Genomic DNA, 24078 nt, shown 5'->3' with positions numbered 1-24078 from the left:
CTAATTGTTGTTGTTTGACAGTTGGATGATGTCATGGTCTGACCAGTGAGTGTGAGGCAGTGGAGAGTGAAGACATGTTGCTGCGTCCATTCACTCTGACCTTTTTTTCTTTTTCCTGCAGTTCCAGGTCAAGAAATTTAGGTCAGAGAACAATGCGCTCTCTCTGTTAGAGCGTAGCGGGGGTGCCAAAACCCTTCACATGCTCCCCTATGACCCTCATCCCTGCAAACCTTCACATCCTACCACTCAACACCATGTCACACAAACCAAAACTAACCCACGGTGGGTTTCAGTTTGGGGAGCTGTGTCACAACTTAAAATAAAGAAGGGTAGGGAGACACCTCGTGGTTAGATATTACAATTACCCTCTATCGATCTATCTACCGATCTATGACGTCACGTTAGTCTGAGCCAAAAGGCCTGTGAGAGCATCTGCTTCTCGCCGGGTGCGGTGGCGCGCGCCTGTAATCCAAGCTACCGGGAGGCTGAGGCTGGCGGATCGTTTGAGCTCAGGAGCTCTGAGCTGCAGCGGACTATGCCGATCGGGTGTCCGCACTAAGCTCGGTATCGATATGGTGCTCCTGGGGGAGCCCGGGACCACCAGGTCGTCTAAGGAGGGGTGCACCGGCCCAGGTCGGAAACGGAGCAGGTCAAAGCCCCCGTGCCGCTCAGTAGTGGGATCGCGCCCGTGAATAGACGCTGTAGTGCAGCCTGAGTAATACAGCGGGACCCAGTCTTTTTATACTCATCCATACAACACACACACACTCACACAGCATATCTTTACACTGCACACACCTTCATCGCTGCTTCTTTATCTTCTTGTTCACATCAAAACCTGCACAAACCTGCTGCTCTGCTTCTCCTACACCGCCTCCACCTGGAGGACAGCAGCTACTGCACCAACCACACTGCAGCACTTATGTCCCGCAAGTGGAGGCAAAATAAAACTACACACCTTTATCAGTTTGTTGTTGTTGTTTTTGTGATAGTTTCATTCTAGTGAAATGTAAAAGTTAGAAAACGTCTAGGATTCACATCTACTGTTTGAACACACAAATAATTTATATAAACTATCAGATACAGTCAGATTGTAACTGTGCCCAAACTCCACAGGCTGACTGTCACTTCTTCCCACAGTGAAAATACCTGGACTGGTTGATTTTTTGGAGTAAAGGCGCATTTTCATTGTAAATAAACAAACCACATAGTGTGAGCCCAACATTCAAATACCATCTCAAAGCCATTAAAGAGTATTTGTGCAAAAGTTTCATTTCCACTGTAAAGACTTAGACTGGTACTGAGAGGCAATAAAACACAAACAGTAAAATCCTCCTGTTAGAAAGCATTTATTGACTTTTGCTTTCTTCTAACAGAACTTCAGAGAGCAAGCCACATACTGTTCCAGTACATAATGTCCTGAGACAGTGGGGCAACGGTGGCAAGGAAAAACTCCCTCTGAGAGGAAGAAACCTTGGGAGGAACCAGGCTCTCTGGTGGGGCGGTGGCCCATCCTCCTGTGGGCCATAGGAAGTGCTGCTGGTGGATCTTCTGTTAGTCTTCTGGGTCACTCGTCGTCAGCATCCTCCTGATCTACATCTGAGAAAACAGAGAAAAGATTTACTGTAAATACGCTGTTAGTGTGTTTAAAACTTCTCCCGGACTTCAGAAACAGTTGTGTATTGTCTGTGTGTTGTCTTCTTACATGTCTCTTGTAGAACAGGATGTAGGCTGACTCCTGGCGCTGGCTGCACACAGACGCTCCAGTTGTTTCGCTGACCACTGAATCATTGATCGTGAGCCAGCGGTCAGTCGGCTCGTCTGGACAGTCGTCAGGGTGGATGCCGTCGTAGATGTAGTGTCCTAACAGGAGACAGATTTTGTTAACACTACAGAGCTTATATAGGTCAACTAACATCAGCAGATACAAGATAGTGATTTAGTTGACATCATAATCATGAAAGCTTTTATTTTTGTGTCCCCCTTGTGTGCCTGACTGTCTTACCTGCTTCTGTGGTGCCAAAATGGTTAATGGTGCCAACCAAGCTGTAGCAAGCACCATCCTGAGAAGGAAGACAGTAGATAAGAGTTAGTTAGTTAGATTTTACTTGTTTACAGATAAGTTTAGTTTTTCTTTACCTGTGCAGAGGACACCACCAGGTCCCTGAGCAACACCACAGGGTCTTGCACCTTCTCTAGTTCATAGGAAGGTGTGAAACGGAAACGCTTTAGATGCAAGACAAGCATTCTGCAAAAGATAAAGAAGGAAAGAAGCAGAGGATGGTTATTGCCGTGTTTCATATCTGATTTTTGTGTTTAACATTTTGTTAGATTGATATGAATTTCGAGGATTCCTCTGGGATAGTGGAGCTCACCTTGGCAGGGTCGCGAAGGCTGACTTGTAACTTGATGTTTTCCCTCCGCAAGTGCAGGTGTATTCTAACTCTGTCTCCTGCAGGACAGTGCAGAGACAAAAGGCTTTGTGTTCTAAACTGAGTAACAAAAAAAAAAAAAAACATCCACACACACACACTAACAGAACCGGAGTGTGTGTGTTCAGTTGGTGATGATGTGACTGAACAAGGACAGGTGGGTCTTACTCTCTGGTATTCCTGCAGCATTTCCTCCACAGAGCCTCTAGGAACCAGGTCCAGGGACAAGTTGGTGAACTCTTCTTCATGCTTGGACTGGGCCCCGCAGCTGCACAATAAAGCAGAGGGAGGCAGCAGAGGTCACAGGAGAGTTTTTAACCAGCTCCCATTTTACTGTATAAAGACGTGTGTGTGATGTTTTCTGTGTAGTTCTACCTCTTGCAAGTCCTGGTGTTTTCCATCTTGAAGAGTAGATGGTCCTCAACAGGGCAGGTGTATCTCAGGCCCTTGTTGGAGGCAGCAGCGCTCAGCAGAGGGGACAGACCCCTTAACTGGCCCAGGACCGAGATCAGGAACTCGTGAGCATCCTGTACACACAGAAACACAAAGAGATGTTTATACACAGAGGAGTAACTACCAGGAGGATGTGAAATAATACAGCATGACACCTGAAGACTCACTTTTTGGCAGTGGTCACCAAACTCAGGTGCCTGGACTGAAACCACCTTCTTGAATGAGTGCAGAAGGTAGCTTTTCGTCCAGGAGTCTGGAGAAGAGTGGGCATCTCTGATGGCTATGAAACATCTGCGGAGGGTGATAGAAAAGACATTCATACAAGACAAGAGTGTGTGTGTGCATGCATGTGTGTTGTGGCTGCTGTACCTCAAAAGTCGGGCTTGTGGGACTGAACTCCAGATTGGCTCCTGGCAGCTGATGTTCCTCACAAAGTCTTCCAAGCTCAGGAGACCCTGCAGACTGGAGTTCATGTAACAGCTCTGCCCGATGTTTGGAAATCTGACACAGACACAACAAGTCAACACACACATCAACAGCATCAATTCTTCATCGAGCGATCATAAACTGAAGCTCACTCACACTGATGGATTCATGTCTTGTTACAGCTTCTGTTCTTGTACTCACCCTAAGGTGCTGATGGTGCAGTCATCACTGGAACCAGTGTTAGTCAATGTGGTGCAGACAGGATCACTAAACATCACAAAAGGATGTCAGAGCTCAGAGTTGTTTGTTTTGGATTTTTTGTTGAGACTGTCATGAGTTGAACTCATGCTTCTAAAACGTTATTTAATACACAGATCAAAATATTCACAGCAACTCAGCCTGAGTTTATGTTTTCAGATGCTCATCAAATTTGTTCACATCAGATACATAATGAAAACACACCTATACTTTCAATTATGTTCAGTAGTAAATCAGAAAAAAATACAGAATAAACTTTTAATGCTTAAATTAAATAATAATAATAATTATTGAAATAATAATAATTATTGAAATCGATTATTTTCTTTGCCTTGTTGGAGGATTTTCCTCATTTTCCTTTTCCTCATGGTTGTCAGCAGCTGGATAAACCTGATATCTTCTCTGTTTCAGGAAAAGCAAACAATGATGCAAAGACAGACTAATGAACTACCTCAGTTTTGTAGTGTACTCTTATTTAGTCTGGACAGGTAACTCTCTGGTTAATGCTGAGCTCTGGCTCTTTCTGTGGAACATACTTTGTAGCAGCAACACAACCGATGCCAAAAACGAGTCTTCTTGGTGGTTTGGCTTGGCTCGGTAGTTTCGTCCTTCACGGTGGTGTCAGTAGTCCTGAAGAGAAACATGATTGGCTATTTTTCTGAAAACTTATTGTTCATGCACTAATATCAGGAAAAACATATGATTTTATATTCTGGAAACCAGTGCTACGTCTGAGTATAATAATTCACTAAACTAAATAAGTCAGGAAAAACATGACTGTAAATACTAGAAAATGTACTCAGGATAAAGTTTCATACCTTTTCTTTCTTCCAAGATCTTTCTCCTTATTAGTTTCCTTCTTCTATAAGGAAAAACAATGAGTTAACTACCTTAAACATATTTTTTTGGGCTTTCTCACAATTAAAAAGCCTAAATAAAAATGTAAAAGCCCACTGAAATGAGGGCGACATGAAGCTCTGACACTGCCTGTCATACCATGGGGTAACCGAAGAGGCGGTTCCTCCATCGCGTCTTTTTAGGTTTTCCAGTCCCAGGTGACTCTGTTGGGACTGGATCGCTGGTGGCAGCAACACTATTGGTAAAGATAAACACAGTTGTTTTATCTATTGTGGAATTTTATTTATCAATGAATAAATAATTAATCATATTCAAGAATCAAGAAAGAATCAAGAGGTTAATCACTCACAACAAATAAAATTAATCCACAAAAACAAAATAAAGTAGCTAATGAAACTTACTGTAGAAATTCAAAAGTAGTTTGGACAGTTGTAAAATAACAGTTATAAATTTCCTTACCTTTTGTGAGAGCTGAGGTGCTGTTTGCTCTCATCTGCCACAACATCTTTTGTAGCTTCTTGTTTCTTCTGTTCGGGATACAGAAAAATGAGTAGAATAATGACAGAAAAGCAATGTGTCTAGCTGATAAAAATCAAGTTCACAAAAAGTATCTAGGAGACATTTAAGCTGATGAAAGTTTGAGCATGCCAACTTTTCCAGTTCACAAAGTCACATGAATAGTACAGAATGTACACAAAAACATGTAGCTCCTGTGTGAAACACACCTTTCGTTGAAAATAACACAATCCAGGCATGTTTGTCGCAGTTTTGATCGCTTTCAGTTGAAGTTAATCTCTACGCTCCTGTACGGTTCAGATGTTAGACTGAATCTGATCTCTCAGTAAAGTTCTGTCTTTATTAGAAAACTCTTCTAGAATGTGAATCACTGTGGCATCAAAATTCCATTCTATCCTGATTTGCATATGGAATTATCCTGTATACTGTACTGTACTTACCTTACTCTACTAGCTAGAAAGAAGAATTAAGTTTAACTAAAATGATCAATACCACAAAACACACTCCATTTAAACCTCACTCAAACGTCTACTGACACTTGGAAAAAGTTCTCATTTGCCATCTTACCCAGATTCAGATGAGAAGATGAAATCAGTGTCATCTCTGCAGGTCCAGCACAGGATGTGTTTCGCCTAGCTTAGCTCATTTCAGCTGATAGCACTTGAAAACAGCGAGCTTAGCTGTCCAGCACAGGTTCATATAAAGGAAATGAAACACAGAAACATAGAGAATCTCCACAAGTTACAATGATGTTTTTCACAGTTCATTGATCCATTGAGTATATGCAGGCTTGTGATGCCATTGTACCAGAGTTAAACATTTCTTGACCGTATAATTATGGTGTGAAAAGAGTTTATCAATTATAAACAATAGGCTTCAAAATGTCTAAGCTTATATAACATGCATCTGTTTGACACTATTCCCTCTGCTCTAGTGAAGAATTAAAGGTGAATGTCTCAAGTATAAAAAACACTTGGATCATTTCATAAAATGTTTCAGAGTTGTGTTTTTTCCTATACAAGTGTTTTGTTTTTTGTTTTTGGGAGGGGGCTGGCATAAAAACACACAGGCTAGTCCTGCTAATTTGACTCCCACATGATGATTTTTATTTGTTCCCTGCCTTCTGCCTTGCAAGTAGATTTCATTGTGTTGTTTTTTTTTCTCTTTTTCAAGTGAGAAATATTTCTCACTGTGGTTTATATGGGGTAAAGTGATTTGGCGCCGTGGTTCTGACTCTTCATCACAGTTTCATCACTGTGTGATCAGGACAAACTAAATAAATCTGCATATTTATGACCAGATAACAGTGAAATATGTCGCTTTACTGAGCAGCCTTCCTCACTGTAGCTGCTGTTTTTTTTCCCGCCACCACACGCCGCTGCGGCTTGCTGCGTGATTACGTCACGTTAGTCAGAGTCAAAAGGCCTGTGAGAGCATCTGCTTCTCGCCGGGTGCGGTGGCGCGCGCCTGTAATCCAAGCTACCGGGAGGCTGAGGCTGGCGGATCGTTTGAGCTCAGGAGCTCTGAGCTGCAGCGGACTATGCCGATCGGGTGTCCGCACTAAGCTCGGTATCGATATGGTGCTCCTGGGGGAGCCCGGGACCACCAGGTCGTCTAAGGAGGGGTGCACCGGCCCAGGTCGGAAACGGAGCAGGTCAAAGCCCCCGTGCCGCTCAGTAGTGGGATCGCGCCCGTGAATAGACGCTGTAGTGCAGCCTGAGTAATACAGCGGGACCCAGTCTTTTTACACTCATCCATACAACACACACACTCACACAGCATATCTTTACATCGCACACACACATTCATCGCTGCTTCTTTATCTTCTTGTTCACATCAAAACCTGCACAAACCTGCTGCTCTGCTTCTCCTACACCGCCTCCACCTGGAGGACAGCAACCACACTCCAACACTTCTCATCATGTCCTGCAGGAGGGTCTAAGGCACAACTGCCATTCTATTAAAATAAAAATGTGCATGAACAAAACTGCATTAATCATTTTATTTTATTTAATTTATATTGATTTTGTTAATTACACTGGTTAAAGTTCATGGTCTTCTGGGTGGTAAAGTTCACTCATCAGTCGGTAGATGTATGATGGTGCGTGTCCTCCAATGTTAGAGATGAACAGTGTGATGAGCTCAGGTGGGACATAGTCAAACACCGGACAGTGCACATTCACCTTTGAGAGAATCTCACCTGAAATACAAACGTAAACTGTGAGTTATTAAAAAAATAAAATAAAGGTTATTATTCTGCAAGAGGCTTAAATGCTAATGTACATAAGTATTTTGTAAGGAATGTGATTTACCTTCTGTGAAAGGAAGCACCTCATGTGGAGAGACAAACTTGTGGAAGGTATCCTCTTCATTTGGGAACTGAGGACAAGAAACAGCTTTCGTCATCATTTGCTGTCAGTAGAAATGATAAGAATCCAACAGAACAGCCTCTCTTCTTACCTGAGGTGAGAGCTTGAACATGGGAGCACAAACTATCAGAGGCGTTGAGTGGTGTTTGGCCGCAAGGGCCAGAGTGTGCGTCCCGTTGACAGCCCTAAGCCCCCCATTAGCTAGAACTGTCTGCGTGCCAATGATGACCTGAAAAGAGATCATCATCACACAGGTTAACCCACATGCTCTGGCATGACTGTTCCAAAGTCTTGTGTAGTGCTTCATACCTTATTAACACGGGACATGACTGCAAATATGGCAGCGTCTGCAATCACGGTGGTCTCGATGCCAGCTTCTGACAGGCTAGTGGCCATCTCATGTCCCTGGTGAAAGGTGAACAAATGAGATAAAAAGTATGTCATTTTTATAATGTTCTTGTTTTTCCTGTTTTTCATTTTGAACTTTATCTCTTGCACTACCTGGCAGAAGGGCGCACACTCTGCCACAATGACATGAAATTTGCGTTTGCGTGCTGCGTCCTTGAGGAAGGCCTCCACGGTGCGTGAGCGACCAATCGTCATGATGACCTCGTTGGAGTGGATGTGCTCCAGAGCCTGCATGGCAATGTTGTCGGTTGTTCCCTCTGGAAAATGAAATGAGAAAAAAAACTAAACTCTGTAACTGCACAGAATAAACATGAACTTTGCAAGATCTTAATGAATGTTTAATACCAGCTGATGGATAAATGAAGTACAAAGCAGCTTGTTAAAAAGAAAAAAAAAAAGAAAAGCAAAATGTACCCAGCTCAGTCAGAAGCTCGTTGATGGCCTCGATGACGTTGGCTTTGAGGGCGGCAAAATGCTGTCTGAAGTTCTCCTCGCTGAGTCCTCCGGTGGTCAAGAGCTTGTGGAGGGATTCCTGCTGGTCGGTCTCTTCACTGCTACCTCGAGATCTGAAGGAAAAGAAATTGATCTGTTCAAGTATGTCCACACCATATATCTTCACTCTCTAATCTCATCTTAATCGTGACCTTGTACACCATTCACAGCAGACTAGGCAAGACAGGAAATGTCCAATTTTTACAGAAGGGCCCCTCCTTCAAATGACCTCAGTAAAGATGAAGGCTGAGAGCTGCGCCAAACTCTGCTCTAGTTATTACTGAGGTACAACACACAGTCCCTTATCTCTTAACGTCTGAAGTGTCATACTGTCTACTGTTTTCATTACATTTTTTAGTGCTTTTAGTGCACATACACATGTACAAAAGAGAGATGGATGGGAAACACCAAAAAACTGCATCAAACAAATACCGAAAGCGACACTTTGTTAGTTTGCTCTAACACTTTATACAGGTCTGTGCTTTCCTTGTAAAGTATCCAATAATAAATTAATAAAGAATTAATATTTACTTCAGTTTACCTTGAAACCTTTTTTAAACTGTGATCAGCTGTGTTTTCCTTTAATTAGTAACACATTACATATTAAGTCTTTACAGGAAAAACCCTCAGAAATTATTAAGAAACATAATCTGAAGAAAAAACATTTGTACATATTTTCATTTTTTAGTAATGTTCAAATACAGCTCAGATTTGTTAACTTCACTCTCATGAATATGAAAAATATCAGGTTACTAATCTGATTTGAGTATCTGTGTTTAAATTGGTTCCTGACATTGTTACAGAGACCAAACAACACATGTTCAAAACATGAATCAAACCCACAAAAGCACACATGGTAATAAAATTGGTAAAATTGGTTACTTAACAACAACTGCTTTGGTGAGACTATAAAGTGATAGCACATAGGAATTTTCGTGTACATGTTACCTGTGAGCAATAAATCCAGATCAGCATTCATAATACTCATGGGCCTTATGAGTGTGTGTATAATAAATGACAATCACCTGGCGTATTCCTCTCTGATGATCTTCAGCACTCGTCTGATCATGTTACCTACAGTGGTCTCTGATGGCTGGGCTGCAGTCATTCTCCTCCCCTCTTTACGGATTATTTCCATCAGATCACCTGAAAGACACAACATTTTAATGAAAATAAGTTATCTGTAACACAGCAGATAAAGCCAGTGGCAGATTCAATGCACTATGGTTAACTCCTATTCCTCCTGCTTTGATCACATCTCCAACCTTTGGAATTAATGAATTTTATTTCTGGGACCTGTCTCATACAGAAGACACCTGCTCGCTCAGTAGTTAACCTCTTTATCAGAAACTGCCTTGAAAAAATCCTGATCCATCTCTAAAAGTTTTAACTGTCACTATCAGACTATTACCACGCTTTAAGCAGCCGTTGTAGCAGCTACAACAGATTTGACAAAGTTTCACACTGTTCGGCCACAATGTCAGCTTTCATACTACCCGACTGCACTGCTGTTATGTCAGTTAGGAAAAAGAGTAGCACGAAACACCTGCGCTGCTCCACCGAGCCTGGGCTGTGATTCTGCGGAGCAGGGCTGTCGTTTCTCGGGCTGTCTCCGCCGAGCCCCGCAGCGGTCCTGTCCCGCTCCCTCCACGCTTCAGGTCGGACAGAAACGCTTCAACTCTCTCCGTCAGGTCTGTTTCTTTGTCTGGGCCCGGCATGGTTGGTGTAAATAGAACTTTCTGACCAAACCAATGTTGCTACCATGCAAATGTTTTGACAAGGAAGTACTTCAGGACTACATCCGGGTCATTATGACTGCGCTTTCATTTGATTGGTGGACCGCTTCCTCGACTCATTGCATCAATTTTGCGGTGTTGGCGACAAGTTGCCGTGTTGTTGGCAGTTTTGCAGCCCTTTAACGGCTCCCGAGCTTGTGTTAAATCACTATTCGGTGCGGCTTCGGTGTGAGTTTCACTTCCCGAGTGTTTTTACGAAAATGTATCCAACGCAGTCAAGCCAAGCAGAACCAGAGGCAGGTGTAGTGCCAAAATCTGCCTGGAAACCTTCATCTTTCACTTTGGGAATTGATGCTTAAATGAGCAAAAATTTAACCCATTCAACATATATGATATGGCCCGACTTTAATTAGATTTCTCAAGCATTTTCATGAATAAGTATCTGTATCATTTATGTTATGGGGTGGACACAATAATAGAAACACTATCAGTATAATACAATAATACAGTGATGATGAGAAACCATGAACAACACTGGTAACTAAAATATATACAGTCTATGCATTTTGACACTACTCACAATTGTAGGCAGCGAGCAACTTGGATGGTATTTTATTATTATATAAAAGAATGTATGACTTTTCAAACTATATTGTTGTGTCAAAGTGATATCACAGCAGACTCACCTTCTGTTGTGGATGCACGTTAAATTTTTGATGACATCTAACTCTTGATGCTTTGGGTATTTGAAGGCCCCTTACTGGAAGTGGCTTTAGATAAAAAAAAAAAATCCTCCAAATGAATGTAATGACTCCATACTTTCTACCTACGTGCAGCCTACATCTGCACGTAGGTAGAATGGTTTTTAAGTTCAGAAGTGCCTTTCAGTAGCCAACATTAGCATCACGAGTGAGAAATAAATAGACTACACTGTAACTAATGTAAATCCATCCAATATTTTATTATTGAATAAAAGCCCAACACAAATTTACAAAATTTATCAGTTAACATAAAAATCATTGAGTGCGCACAATGCGCATGTTCATTGTTAAAAATGTACCCATGACAGATGCTTCAATTAATCCCTGTCCAAAAAAAACAATCTGAATATTTGCAACCACCCACATTCTCATGTAGCCCAAGCCCCCACAAATATTTCTAATGAAACGAAACACGCTGGATGGATGTGCAAGTACTGTAATTGGGAAGTAATGTTTTGAAAAGAATAACTACATTTACCAGTGTGTAAAGAAAAGAGGGGCATGACTGAAAGTTTGGATAGCCTACTTTACATTTCCCATCTAAACCTCTGTCCCCTGCAGTCTGACAAGAAAAAAACTTGCACAAGTATATATGAATTGTATCATAGAAATCAGGTGGTTAAATTGCTCATAGCCATATACATATGATGCAGTAAATTCCTTCCTAAGAACAAGATTTTTGGTTTCTGGCCACTTTTGACTGGTGACAACTTAATGTTCAAATGTCGCAGAAACAAAACTAGAACGTGCAAGAGCTAATAGAAGTGACCTAATTTATAAGAGAATATCACACTGACAACTCACAACCTCCCAAAAAATATACCTGTAGAAGCAACTAAGTAGCATTTACAATATGAAAACAAACTAAAGACACCGTTAAATTTTGCTACCAAACATGTATGCAAATTAAGTGACATAACACAGAAGTTCAGTGGTTGCCAATTTTCTCATCAAAGTGGCAACGAACCACTTTTTCACATAGCCTTCACTTGATCAAAGGGCACCCAGGATCTAGTCTGCTTGGCATGGCAAAGAATGTGAACATCAACAGAAGGGCAAAAGACATTCGCTCATGGCACGTCCATTCAAACTCAAACATCACTGTTCAACTGATTGAAGGAACATGGTCTTATTCAGTGAGCTGCAACATTCAAAACAGTGCAGAAAGAAACGAGAAGGACCATGGGGATAGACGTAGCTCACAAATGCAGCGACAGCCGCCTCTCCCATGTCTCACAGTGCATTTCTCCCTACAGCGCTTTTCATGTTTCAAACCCCTAAATAAGCAAGGGAATCTTTTGTTTTTTGTTTTTTTTTGTTTTCAGGATAACCTTGGAAACTCTTTCTCACAGCCGCGAAAACTAGAATTTGAGCCCCTCAACCCCACTCGCTGTTGTTTGCTGAAGCTAGTCCAAGGAGGGTGGATGTTGGGATGCGCAGGCTGACCGGCAAGTAGCTTCCCCTGAGGCAAGGAGCTAGGGGCTGCTCTACTCAATCAGCTTCTTTGCCTTGAAGAAGCGCCGCAAATAGAAGACCTGCCATGTGGCCAGCCCAATGAGACAGCACATGGAGAATATGCTGAAGTACAGCACACGCGTGTTGGTGGACTCTGCAAAGTGGCAAAGAAAGAAGGGGACGTTATTGGTCAGCGACTTCTGGTCATACAATCAACTAAGAAAGAAAACGGATCTTTACTCCTGTTCCCTTGAGTAATTAAACCTGTTGCTTCCTAAGAAAATAATAAAACAAGTGCATTCAATGAAAAATTATGATCTGATCAATGGACAGTTGTGTTATTTTCTTACCATTGGTGTCCCGCATCTCCTCCTCTCTCTTCTTCATGTAAGCAAAATCATTGACAATGGACTCAGACAAGTCCTCCAGCCGCCTCAGCTCAACCTCAAGAGGCTTCAGCTTCTCCACCTTGGCAATCTGGAGGGACAAAACATGAGCTACTAAATCCAGCTTGAGATGCCTGTCGCAGAAAACTTAAAACTTACATTTAAGCAGTGTCATTATGTGTTTTGTCCAGCAGGTGTCACTCTTAGCTGTGTAAACACCTGGAGTTTAAGACCATCACCATTTATGCAAACAGACAAAAATAGCTCTGTCTTTCTGTTTGGTCTGGACCATATGAATCAAACTGTAGGCTTAAATTACACAGCAGGACAAGACATGGAAATTTTGGCCATTAAGAAATTGAATGGGAAACTCTGCTGGAGATGCAGCATTCAAGTCACCTCAAATAAGCAAAGAACAAAGAAACACTGGATACTGCAGTTTGCATCTGCCAAGCACACTTTCTCAGTCACTGTAATACACAAGGACTCTTTCTAGCATATTTACCAAACACTATTACACCATCTACTGAACAGCTTGCAAATCTGTTCAAAGTAATACACCCATCTACGTAAGTGAATACATGGGCAAATTCAGCTCCACCCACCTGCCTACAGACAGGCATGCCCACTTGAGCTCTCCCTGAACATCCACCTACACACACACTCTGCAGAACAGAACGTCATGTTTGGTGCACCATGTGTGGGAAGGGGGGGCGATTCTCAGCTCACAGGCTTTATCACTTCTATACTTATTATTAAGTGTTGCCTGAGGCAGCCAAGTGCTAACCAATTCTCAGAACAACTAAGTAACGTAAGTGCCGACACACAACATGTCCCTACATAGGAAAATACTGAATAATGTGGAGGCAAAGAACCTCCTCCACTGATTTCCACATTATCTATACTGAGACGCCTTGATGTCATTATTGTGTTTTAACAATGGAAACTTGGCAGTGCCATTAATACAGAAAACAGCACTTGCATTTCTATAATGAAGTATTTAATGTGGCATAAAAGTAAGTAATGTGCTGGAGCAGCAAATTCTTGTTTCCACAGCTAATAATATATTATTTATCTGATGAAGTTGTTGCTTATTTCGATGTTGTGCAATAGATTCAGGGAAAAGTCTGCATGTCTCTTGCATCTGTGATAGTTTGATAAATGAGGGCCTTGATCCTACTGGGGGTGTAGTCGCACATTTAACCAAGTCAATTTGCAGTTCATCGGAGTCCGAAACCAGCTTCTCCAAAGGAGACCTCCAACCCAAAGTTTAGATCATTTAGGAGATTTAGGTGCCCTCTAACACTTCCATCAGGATTAAGAATCCTGGCTGCTAGTGAACATGTAGTAAAACTCCTGCTGCAAGACTAGTGTCCTACATCCAGTGACCCAGTCAAGCTGCAGATAGACTTTGTTTATCTACAGTATGTCATTCTACAAATGTTAGCAAATGGTTCACACTATGAAACTTACCTCTTCATAGTTTTTGGCTTCCACACCATGCTTCATGTCCAGGTTGACCAGCTGGTCAGGCACTCTTCCAGTTCCTGTTTTTATCATCATATGTGATTAACAGAAATTAACATTGTAAATGGTGGTCACTCTGTGAAAAAAAGTCTATTTCCAGAACTACAAAATCCTTCATTTCCATGCCAACTACAAAACCTTTCAGTGTTAAAGTTATTCCATTTATAATTTTTCTGTACGAATCATTATAAGTTTCTTCCCATTACCTCTACATTCTTACTTAACATGGATAAAAAGTCTTTTTACATTTCCCTGAAAACTGCTCAGGATTTGGAATTCCATTCATTTCACATTACACATGGTTCATTTCCACAAATTTACATCTAAAAAAAACATCTATTTATATAACAACAAAAACATTACCAAAGTGTTACACATCATTGTACATTTTATTTCTAAACAAAGTGCAGCAAAAATGTTCAGATCTTTGCTCTTGGTCAATTATAAAGAACAAACGAATTCTATGTTTGTGTTGATAATGACTGCTTTAATATTTAAGTATATCGCTCAGTGAAAGAAAAATAATGAAAGTGCTTCTAGGAATGAGTGGTTGTGATGAGCGAATATAATTGTGTGGCTGTGAGCTGCCTGGTTTTGGCAGCTAACACTTACCCAAGGGCGATTTGCTTTCAAAGCACACCTCAAACATATCATAGTCCTCTGTGGTAAATGCAAACTTTCCTTTTGTTGCATCTTCCTTGGAGTAAAGAGTATGACTGGAGGAATCTGTGATCTACAAAGTTAAAGAAAATAATTAAATAAATATTAATTGAAGTGCTGAGTCCATTGAAAGAAAACTATCTTTGAAAGATGCAAAGTCTAAGAAAAGTCAAGCAATCTCTGGTTCCAGCATCTCAGATGTGAGGAACTGCTGCTTTACTCAGTTTTACATGATAAGGTGGTTGCATGGTTGATGGTAAAGTTGGCTGCATAAAACAAGCAATTTACGTATTTTGTGCTGGTATTTTTAATAATTCTGATATTTCATAGATTAAGTTATCAACTGAAAAAGGAAACAACAGATTAAACGACGTAATAATAACACTAACGATCACTCGCTGCCCCCAGTTAACTGCATTCAAATAAGCGAAAAACATTCATTAGGATAAATAATTCTCTTTTTAATACCTGCAAACCGTTAGTGTTGTTTTTATTTAGCAGCTGTTACAGAATGTACACTGTTTTACAAAATCGTATTCAGTGAAAATCTTAATGATGCTGCGCTGAGTTACTAACAATGCGAGGACAGACTCTCCTAAATGGTGTATGGAATAGCTATAAGGTCCTATTTTTTTTTTAATGACATTATGTACAAGCTGTCGTTAACATGTTAGTCGCTAATGTCGCTAGCATGGGTCTGCCGGCTGAATGGACGGTAAGACTGACGTGTAACAGCAGCAGAGCCGAGCCCGTGATACTGACGGCATCAATTCACATAGTTTAACCCACGACAAATGTGAAATAAACACCCGCAGTCGGTGATACAGTGGCCCTTCCCTAGTGTGAGAGAAATCTGACTTTGTGTCAAAACGCAAATTACGCTAAAGTACTCTGGACGGTGATGTTAGCACTGACGTTAGCTAGCTAATTAGCTACTAAAACCAGGAAGGCGAGTTTTTGGGGCCTTGGCTAGCTACACTGCTAACAACGTTTGTCGCAGAATTACAGTTGCATTCCACCGACAGATAAGACTTAACTTCAACATAAGCTGTGGATTTCACCTGTGACTGCTGGTTTACCTAAACAGACGTTCACAGACTGAAGCCATTTCGGCCTCGATACGAACTGGGCACGTTAGCTGCAGCTAGCCGCAGGTCTGGGCTCACCTTCAGATTAGTTTTGGTATTCGCCTGTTCGCTTATTTCATACTCCCCCGTGACAAGGACGTCTTTGTGGATCTCCTCCCGTAAACACTTTCTCGAGTTGACCGGTAAAAAGAAAGAAATGGAAAATACCGATTCAATAAGAACCGGTAACAGCAGTAGCGCAGCGAGTCGAGCCATGGCTACCCTCAACCAACCGACCAACCAGCCCGTGCCAGCCCACCAGCTTAACGCCGAGCTCCTACTCACACAACCGGCCTGACTGAACAATCCAGCGCCGCTGCTGGCCTGGAGGGAGAACTACCCTCCAACTGCTCACTCTTGTTTCGTTTAGGTTTGTTTCGTCGAGGTCAAAGTGTGTGGGTGGCGAATAAATGTGTTTTGTGGGGTCCCTGAACGTATGGACAGTAGTCCAGTTTAGTCCAACTTTGCCTGTAGTTGTTCTCAGGTGGGGATGACATATCATCCTCACCTGAGAACAAAACTTTCAACCACTTCTTACTGTGCTCATCAGCAAACAGAGCTGCCTTTGACCATGCTTGTATCTTAGTGGTAAGGACCTAACTCAGCAGTATCCCAGTGGGACTCCCTTACATGGCTCAGCTGTTGGAATATCTAGCCAAAGTCTACAAGTGACAAGTCACTTACTACAAACCTGCCCAGAGAGGATGACTGAAGTGGAGCATGAAACATGTGCAACACCTTTGGAGAACACTACATCAGTGCAACAGGAAAGACTATGGACAAGAGGTTGAATGAACAGAGCATCAGCTGTCTCTGAAATACAGTGAGGGAGGGCTCAAAGTCTCAGACCAGGAGTAAACGGACAGCCGGAGAAAAATTGAGGACATTCACATTCCATGTCAGAGATCATCTTTGAATAGAGAAATAAACATAATAAACATATTGCACGACTGGCGTTCCACAAATATATTATTCAGTTACACCTGTGTTAGATGGATTTGTTGAAGAATATAGTGAGATGCAGTTGAAAACTCTGAAAAGTAGTAAGGGGCCCTTTGAGCTTAAATTACAACCTGATAATACACAGTGTGACATGTTTTGAGCTTTACAGCTTGTGGGACACAGGTAGGCTACCTGCCACAAAAACAGTTTGACAATGTGACATAAGAGTACACAGAGACAAACATGGAACAGGGACAACCTGACCTCATATTCATGAACGGGGACAGTACAAGGCGTACAACAGGAAAGACTCATAGGAGCCCTAATTAAAAGACAAAACAAAAAAACATACATGCAGATAACTGAACTGAAAAAATGCAACAACCAGAATACTCCTTTGATATGACCAAAGTTTCTGATTTTGACATTATTCTAGTGGGGGCCTAACATAGCGATTTGAGACCTGGGGCCCTCTAGTGGGCCAAAATGGTGATGTTCTGAGGCTAATCAGAGTGGCAGTGTGTGAGAAGACTTGTACTTACACAAAACGTTCATCTTTGTGGGAAAAAAACAAAACAAAACAAAACCCCCCCAAAACAATAGACTGGTCAGGAGCTTTTACCTATTTCATAAAATTTAATTTATCCAGGGAATTATGGCAGTAAAATATTTTTCAAATGGAGATTAAAAGACTAATTCATCTTTGCAGATCCTTGACTCTAGTGAGGAGCCAGGTTCTTTATGACTGAGTGCTAAACTGTGTTTTTGTTTTCTTTTTTTTTTTTAAATGATGATCTGGTTTAGAGTCTGGTCTGTAGTGTGTTGTGTTGTCTTAGCTGAGTTGTCAGCATGACATGAAGTCCAAGTTGGTCTTTGTAATGACAATAAATGGGTGACCCTGTTTCATTTTGGACAGTAGCCACATACTATAGCTGAATGTGTGGTGATTAAATAACTCTACATATTTCAAACCTGTTCCCACAGAAATGTATTGGCACTGCTCTCATAAGATTAGAAATCAGCTCTTTTCATTTTGTTTTATCTAAGTGCTCACAATTAGCTTTCTGATATTTATAGATTTTCACTCAAAAACGTCTTTACTGTTACCATAATTGCATAATAATCCATCCAGTAAAATCCGGATTACAAGACAGACATATCATGCTCAGTGTTGGCTGCTGGGGTATTTTGAAAATCCCAAAAGCTATTATTTTTCTGTCAGCAGCTCAGGGATTACCCAATTACATATGATAGAGCTGTCCAGTTTCCAGGGAAACATCCTTGTTACTGATCCCACGAGACGAGACGAGAACACGCTGCTGAGTGGGGAGTCTGGCACTAAGTGAACGATAATTATTGGATAGAGAAATCCCTCCAGTATTGTAGCTTGGTGCGTCAAATAACCTCTAAGAATAGCATGTCACACACTCCTCTGTGCTACAGAGCTTTCAAACAATGAAATCCACAAAACTTCATATTCACTGACCTGTGACTAATCTACATTTTTACTTGGTGTAATTATACTGAAATGTCACACCTGCCCGTTGAACCTTACTTCGTCCCTAACCACTTTGAGTCATTTTCAAGAGCAATATTCATTGTGGATTAACTATTTCACAGGTGCGGTCTGGAAATTACTTGGAAGGTTACTTCAACTATCTAACTACTGACTCACTAATCTTTGTATCACCCCTGGGCACTGGTTCAGCATTACATATCATTATGAAAGTCCTACATTAACAGAGTAGAATACTTCCTTAAATGAGCATGAATGCTGACGCAAGTGTCTACACACCCTTCAGCCAGCGGCTGTCATTCTTTGAGTTGCACTTCTTATCACTTCGTGCAAACTGAAAATACAAACAAAAAGCAGACATTCACTGATAAGTACACAGAATCCAGACTGAGCTCAAACCCAGTTTGGACTTGTCATATACTGCCACAGATGAACATGTCTGACAAGACTGTCATAGAAACTTAATTTCATAGAAAGTCTGCACTGTGTCAGATGGAGTCACCCTGTTGACACCCATGGCGGTAAAACACTGAAAGGAACATGTCAGGAGCAGATGTTACACAGAGTGTGCTTTGTCATTTGCTTCTGTAAAAGTATAATTTGGCATCATTGTAAATGAATAACTGTATCACTCTGTCAGTCAGACAGACACTCGGCCACTGGCGGATGAAACTGGAGCATTCGTGGGTTCTCTAAGCTTTCATATCCTCTCCCAACAAAAGAAAGGTATCAGGGGATGGGTTTCTGTGAATATGGAACCAAGCCAGACTGAGCTCTTGTAATCGTGACACGGAGGCGAACTTGGCTCTTTCATCATCACTGTGCTCACAATTACACCCAGGCAGGGATCTCTGTCTGTCTCCCTCCCTGCTATCCTCATACACATCATTTTCTCCTTTCCTCCACCTCCTCCTCCCTTCGCCTTCGTTTCCTCCTCTCTTTCTATCAGGCGTACGCTGCCTGGTTCCTCCCCTGGGTTGCAGCACCGACGCAGGTTGGCGTCATAGTGGTCTAATTTTACTGCTGTTGATGCTGATGTTAAAAGAAACAATAGGCACCTGCTATTTCTGCTGCTACCCCATCTCCCAGGGGCCGGCAAAGAGGTATTAATAGACAGAGTTATCAGGGGCTGCATGGTCGCACATAGAGGCTTTATTGAGGAAAAAGAGGCTCTGCTAAAGTGCAAAGGAAAACAGATAGGTACTCAGAATTCAGCTGTTATGCAACAGCATAGTGCTGACAAAACAAGAGGCTCCATAAAAACGCAGGTTCAGTCCAAGCATTTTAAAAGTGTACTGCAAGCAAGAACCAAGGAAGCAGCATTGTATTTCTGCAGCTTAAATTCTTTAAACTGTATCAAATATTCCAATCTTTTAATTTGTTTAAAGTTGTACTCTGGAACAGCAGGCCCGTTTCCATACAGGAAGCAGAGTAACAACTGCTGATTTCTTGGCTGTGTTGCACAAAAAGGGCGCGTCCACACTGGAAGGGCTCAAACGTCAGCATATGTCAGTTACTGTGCGATGTCTTCCATCCAGCATGTTTCACATGCGCACACACCACACATTTCCTGTGTAAAGCCATTAAGCAATCTGCCTTCCGATGATTCTTTACGTGATGCAATATTGATAAAGGGTGAACTGGGCAAGTAAGGTGAAAGAGTAACATGTAGATGGGAGAGGTTGGGAAGATTTTATCAAACTATGTAACAGATGCAAAAATGGCACAATTTTTGACAAGGTGTTGTAAAAGTTTTACCACCAAAATAAGCAAACCAACAAACCATCTTATATGATAATGATAAATCAGTTAGTTCAATTAAACCTCACAGAAAATGATTGCATTAGTGTGTACAGAGCCAGACTTGAACTTAAACATGAGTTGAAGGACTCAATTACCTTAAATATTCAATTTTTTAAATTAAAAACTAAGATAGTGATTGTCAAAAAGAAAAACTGTGTTCACTATGTTTTATGTCTTCCCTAAAACAAAACAGAACCTCCTTGAAATTGTCTGCATTGGTTTGTAATTCATTAAATAAGTCCTGAATTGTCTTATAAAATATTGCACATCTTGAGCTAGTTGTATGTTTCTGGGTAAAAACACAATCATTAGACCTTTACTGTTAATTCATACTGCATTAACAACCTGTGAAAAAAGATGCTAAACAATTTCTGAATCATGTTTCTAGATATGCATCTTTCAAATTACATGTGACCTACTCATCAAACAAGAAATTTTGATGTGGTGTTGGCACATCAGTGTCAATCTTGGCCCGGCTGTGCCTACAGAAGAGGTGCATTTACTGTAGAGTCTGTCTGGTGGGAAAGAAGAGTTGGAACAGGCTGAATAAAAATACCACTTTGCAGACAGACGACACTTCACACCTCATGTCGAGCTGTCTGCATGCCCCAGTCCATTTGCAAGAACAGCTAATGTAGCTAGAGTCCAGACTGCTGTCTGTGCCTTTATCAATTATTCCTGAGGGCTCTTTTCTTGTCTTGTCGTGTATTGTGCTGTAACTCACATGTGCGTCTTTGACTGCGTGTGGGAGGTGATATTTGGCGAATTCAAATCTTCCGAGAGAACAGAATAAATTAAACAAACGTAGACAGTGGTTAAAACGTTGCTTTCGGATCCTCGTGCGATTTCTCTTGTGTAACCATAGGCCCTACGTGTGCAGCGGTTATCTTGCAGCGATAACATATGGGAAACAGATCGCTTCGATTCGGAATGCAATGCATCACGTTTTTTTTTTCTTTGCTACAGACATAGCAATAGCCAAATTAAATGTCTCTGCGGAGAAAACTCGCAAACAAACACCGACATGTGAGTGTCTTAGCGGAAAACCGTGTCTGACCGAGCAGCCCGCAGCTTCTCGCAGGCAGACAGAAGCAGCTAGTCCTCCTAGCACTCTATATTTGGGCAAGGAAGTCGCCTACGTCATCGCGCTGGGCTTGCAAATTAAAAAAATGGAAAGAACGCACTGACGTAAGAGCGTTGACGTATAGTTAACCTTGGCAACAGACGGAACAATAAATAGAGCCAGTGGAGGTGCAGGAAAAATACTTCTATCCCTTGTAGAGGCTAATTTTAGACATAATTTTAATTGTGTTGAATACCACTGGGGCTGCTGTTCTATCTGACTGTTAGTTACACATCTGCAAGAGAAAATGCATACAAATGTGTGTGCATGTAATGAGAGGAGAGCGACAGATTCAACCGGACAAACTGAAATGAATTTAAATATCACTATATTTTATTTACATCTCTTACAAACAACGTTCATCTTTTCTCTCAGTAAAAAAATAAATTGAAATTTCATAAATTAAAACCACTAATGTTTTCACAGAAAACTTCATACTAAGATAGACCACTCAGACCATGGTTAAGACAAAGCACGTCAGTTTTAAAAGGTCCACAGACAGTTCACAATTACTCTCACATTCCATCAACCAGAAAACAAATTGGATCAATAATAACTATTGCTCTGAACACACATCAATACTACAACAAGTTTCGTAATCTAGCACCATAAAATCATATATTAAGTCATAAAACAACTAGGTGGTATTAGTTAAAACATGCTTTTTAACTTGCTACATTGGTGTAATAGGCAAGTATAGATAAAGGCAAATCAAACTATAAATAATTTGCTTCCTGGTACAAGTCCATTCCATAGCCCTGTGGTCTGCACATCTATCTCATACATCAAGAAAATGTGCTTGATAGGAAGTATTATTGTTTTTGGAAGAGTCTTTAAAGGGCCAGCAGGGTTGGTGAGCTGAGGGAGTCAGAGGACTGGTCGTTGCTGCTGCTTCCTCTCCTGTGGGCGATGCCACAAGTGGGGAAGGTCTCTGCCTCTGGGAAGGTAAACACAAATGAAGACGTGTAGGTGGTGCAGGCAGGGGTGCAGGTCACCACAGGTGTGCACAGGGGCTCAAAGTCATTGTTGTTGGCTGAGGCGTGAAGGGGCTCCCAGTCCTGAGTTGTGTAGAGAGAGTTAGACAGGTCAACCTCTGGCACTGACCGCGCTGTCTCCATCTCTGTCTTCGCCAGGAGATCCAGAGACTCCTCCAGGACGGAGGCGTCGAGGTCTGTCATCTTGACCGTGCTGCTGGAGACGGTGGCGGTGGAGAGGACGGAGCTGCTGCTGGAGAAGATTGAGTTAGAGCTTGAGGTGAAGGTTGGCCGGCTGGAAGTGATGCTGGATGCTTCAGTTATGGTGGTCTGGGGCTGGGAAGACACCTCAGTGGAGAGGCAGGATGTGGCAGAAGAGATCACGGGGAAGTCTGTGTCCAGCTCTGAGGGGATTTTGCAGATGGGCTGGTGGGCAGCCAAAATGAACTCAAGCCTCTCCTTCTCCTTCAGAAGATTGGCAATGTCATTCTGCAGGCTGGACTTCTCATCCTCCAGCTGATCAGTTTCCTGCAATAGAGAAGGGGGCGTTAACTTGGCTGTTGGACAATGCTGCAAGAAGCTATGGTGAGAAATACATTTTGATGAATGATGGTAAATCTGTGGGATACTTACAGCTTGCAGAGTGTCTGTAAGCTCCCGCCTCCTGTTGCGGCATTTTGCTGCTGCCTGCTTATTTCTCTCTCTGCGAATTCTTCTCTTCTCTTCCTCCTCAGGTGTCATCTGCACAGATTACAACAAAAAGTTAACATTCAAGCTCTATGATACTTCATACACTGTGACAAGGAAGGTACGACTTGTTAGGTAATAGCTGATGTAGATGGCTGGAGAATAATTACCTGTTCCATTCTGCCCCTCTTGGTAGAGTTGTGAGCCTTGGATGATGCAGACCTCATGGCTGGTCTGGAGTAGGCAGGGCTGGGGTTGGAGCTGTAGGGGTGAGCTCTGTGAGAAGGGGCCACCGAGGAGATCAAAGGCTGGACCATCCACTGCAGATCTGGGCTTGTCGAAATGGCTGTGACAGTGGGGATGAAGGAGGCACTTGATGCTGTCAGGTCAGTGAAATCCTGGAAGGAATGAAGCAAGAGGATCGTCAGTACATTTTGGTATACTTTAGGAGGGGGGGTGCAGCATTGCAAGATGTGTATGAATGAAGCAGAGGGTCTATAAAAAGCTAGATGGTTTAAAAATATCCATATGATGTCAACTATGACGTTACAGTCTCTCTATGGAGTTTCCAGGTGGATGAATGAAAATTGCCTTGCACTGTGTGAAGCGCAGGTCAACAGGCTATTTCAAGCACAACTAGGCAGAGGCTATCACTATCAGTCAGCTTATATCTATACATAAGCTATATATTTATTATATATATGATCTTTATGTTTAAGCTTCATGGGCTTTAAAAGCTGAAAAGGGAGCTTTATATTTAAGTTGTTGCTTGCATATAAAACAACAACAAATTGAAATATCAAATAGCCTATACTGCAATAAAAGTTTTAATAAAATTTGACTGGACGTACCTGAGACTGAGGAGATCCCATGCTTGAGTAAGATCCCGCCGGTGACGGATAGTATCCCAGATTGTCCCCGGACGGGGAAGCGGTGCTGCAGCGGGAGGAAGAATCGCACTCCGCGTTGAAACCAGTGAACATCATCGTTCCCCCCAAAAAGCAAAGAAACCAGCAAAAAGATTCACACAAACTCTACTACGGGGGAATCTGAATTTGAGATGAGGAAATCCCTTTAGTAGGCTTGTGAAAAAACTCTAAAGTGCTGCTCCTGATCCGTTTTCTCTTGTCCTTACTCTGCTACTGAAAGTTTGACTGCCAACTGTGTGA

General features: G+C 41.9%; 4 protein-coding genes across 4 annotated transcripts; all 4 read right to left on the bottom strand.

The window, feature by feature from the left end:
• Window positions 1–388: 388 nt before the first annotated feature.
• LOC121199976 (ubiquitin carboxyl-terminal hydrolase 37-like) lies at window positions 389–3358 on the bottom strand. Its single transcript, XM_041065003.1, has 10 exons — window positions 3255–3358; window positions 3053–3176; window positions 2808–2959; window positions 2601–2700; window positions 2376–2452; window positions 2140–2248; window positions 2006–2063; window positions 1706–1863; window positions 1572–1593; window positions 389–711 (listed from the first exon to the last, which is right to left on the bottom strand). The coding sequence occupies exons 1-10, from the start codon at window positions 3356–3358 to the stop codon at window positions 389–391; spliced, it is 1227 nt and encodes a 408-aa protein (XP_040920937.1).
• A 3573-nt stretch (window positions 3359–6931) lies between these two features.
• On the bottom strand, window positions 6932–10002 carry eif2b2 (eukaryotic translation initiation factor 2B, subunit 2 beta). Its single transcript, XM_041064466.1, has 8 exons — window positions 9759–10002; window positions 9238–9358; window positions 8135–8286; window positions 7814–7977; window positions 7622–7717; window positions 7404–7541; window positions 7256–7322; window positions 6932–7143 (listed from the first exon to the last, which is right to left on the bottom strand). The coding sequence occupies exons 1-8, from the start codon at window positions 9928–9930 to the stop codon at window positions 6986–6988; spliced, it is 1068 nt and encodes a 355-aa protein (XP_040920400.1). The 5' UTR covers window positions 9931–10002; the 3' UTR covers window positions 6932–6985.
• An 883-nt stretch (window positions 10003–10885) lies between these two features.
• Window positions 10886–16136, bottom strand: tmed10 (transmembrane p24 trafficking protein 10). Its single transcript, XM_041064762.1, has 5 exons — window positions 15904–16136; window positions 14690–14810; window positions 14024–14097; window positions 12515–12641; window positions 10886–12318 (listed from the first exon to the last, which is right to left on the bottom strand). Exons 1-5 carry the CDS (start codon window positions 16078–16080, stop codon window positions 12197–12199), a joined length of 621 nt encoding a protein of 206 aa, XP_040920696.1. The 5' UTR covers window positions 16081–16136; the 3' UTR covers window positions 10886–12196.
• A 5423-nt stretch (window positions 16137–21559) lies between these two features.
• fosab (v-fos FBJ murine osteosarcoma viral oncogene homolog Ab) lies at window positions 21560–24078 on the bottom strand. Its single transcript, XM_041063871.1, has 4 exons — window positions 23761–24078; window positions 23080–23307; window positions 22856–22963; window positions 21560–22750 (listed from the first exon to the last, which is right to left on the bottom strand). Exons 1-4 carry the CDS (start codon window positions 23893–23895, stop codon window positions 22082–22084), a joined length of 1140 nt encoding a protein of 379 aa, XP_040919805.1. The 5' UTR covers window positions 23896–24078; the 3' UTR covers window positions 21560–22081.

Source organism: Toxotes jaculatrix, chromosome 19 (genome assembly GCF_017976425.1).
Source record: "Toxotes jaculatrix isolate fToxJac2 chromosome 19, fToxJac2.pri, whole genome shotgun sequence".
In the NCBI taxonomy this organism is placed as follows: domain Eukaryota; kingdom Metazoa; phylum Chordata; class Actinopteri; family Toxotidae; genus Toxotes; species Toxotes jaculatrix.
This window is presented reverse-complemented; position numbering and strand designations above follow the sequence as displayed.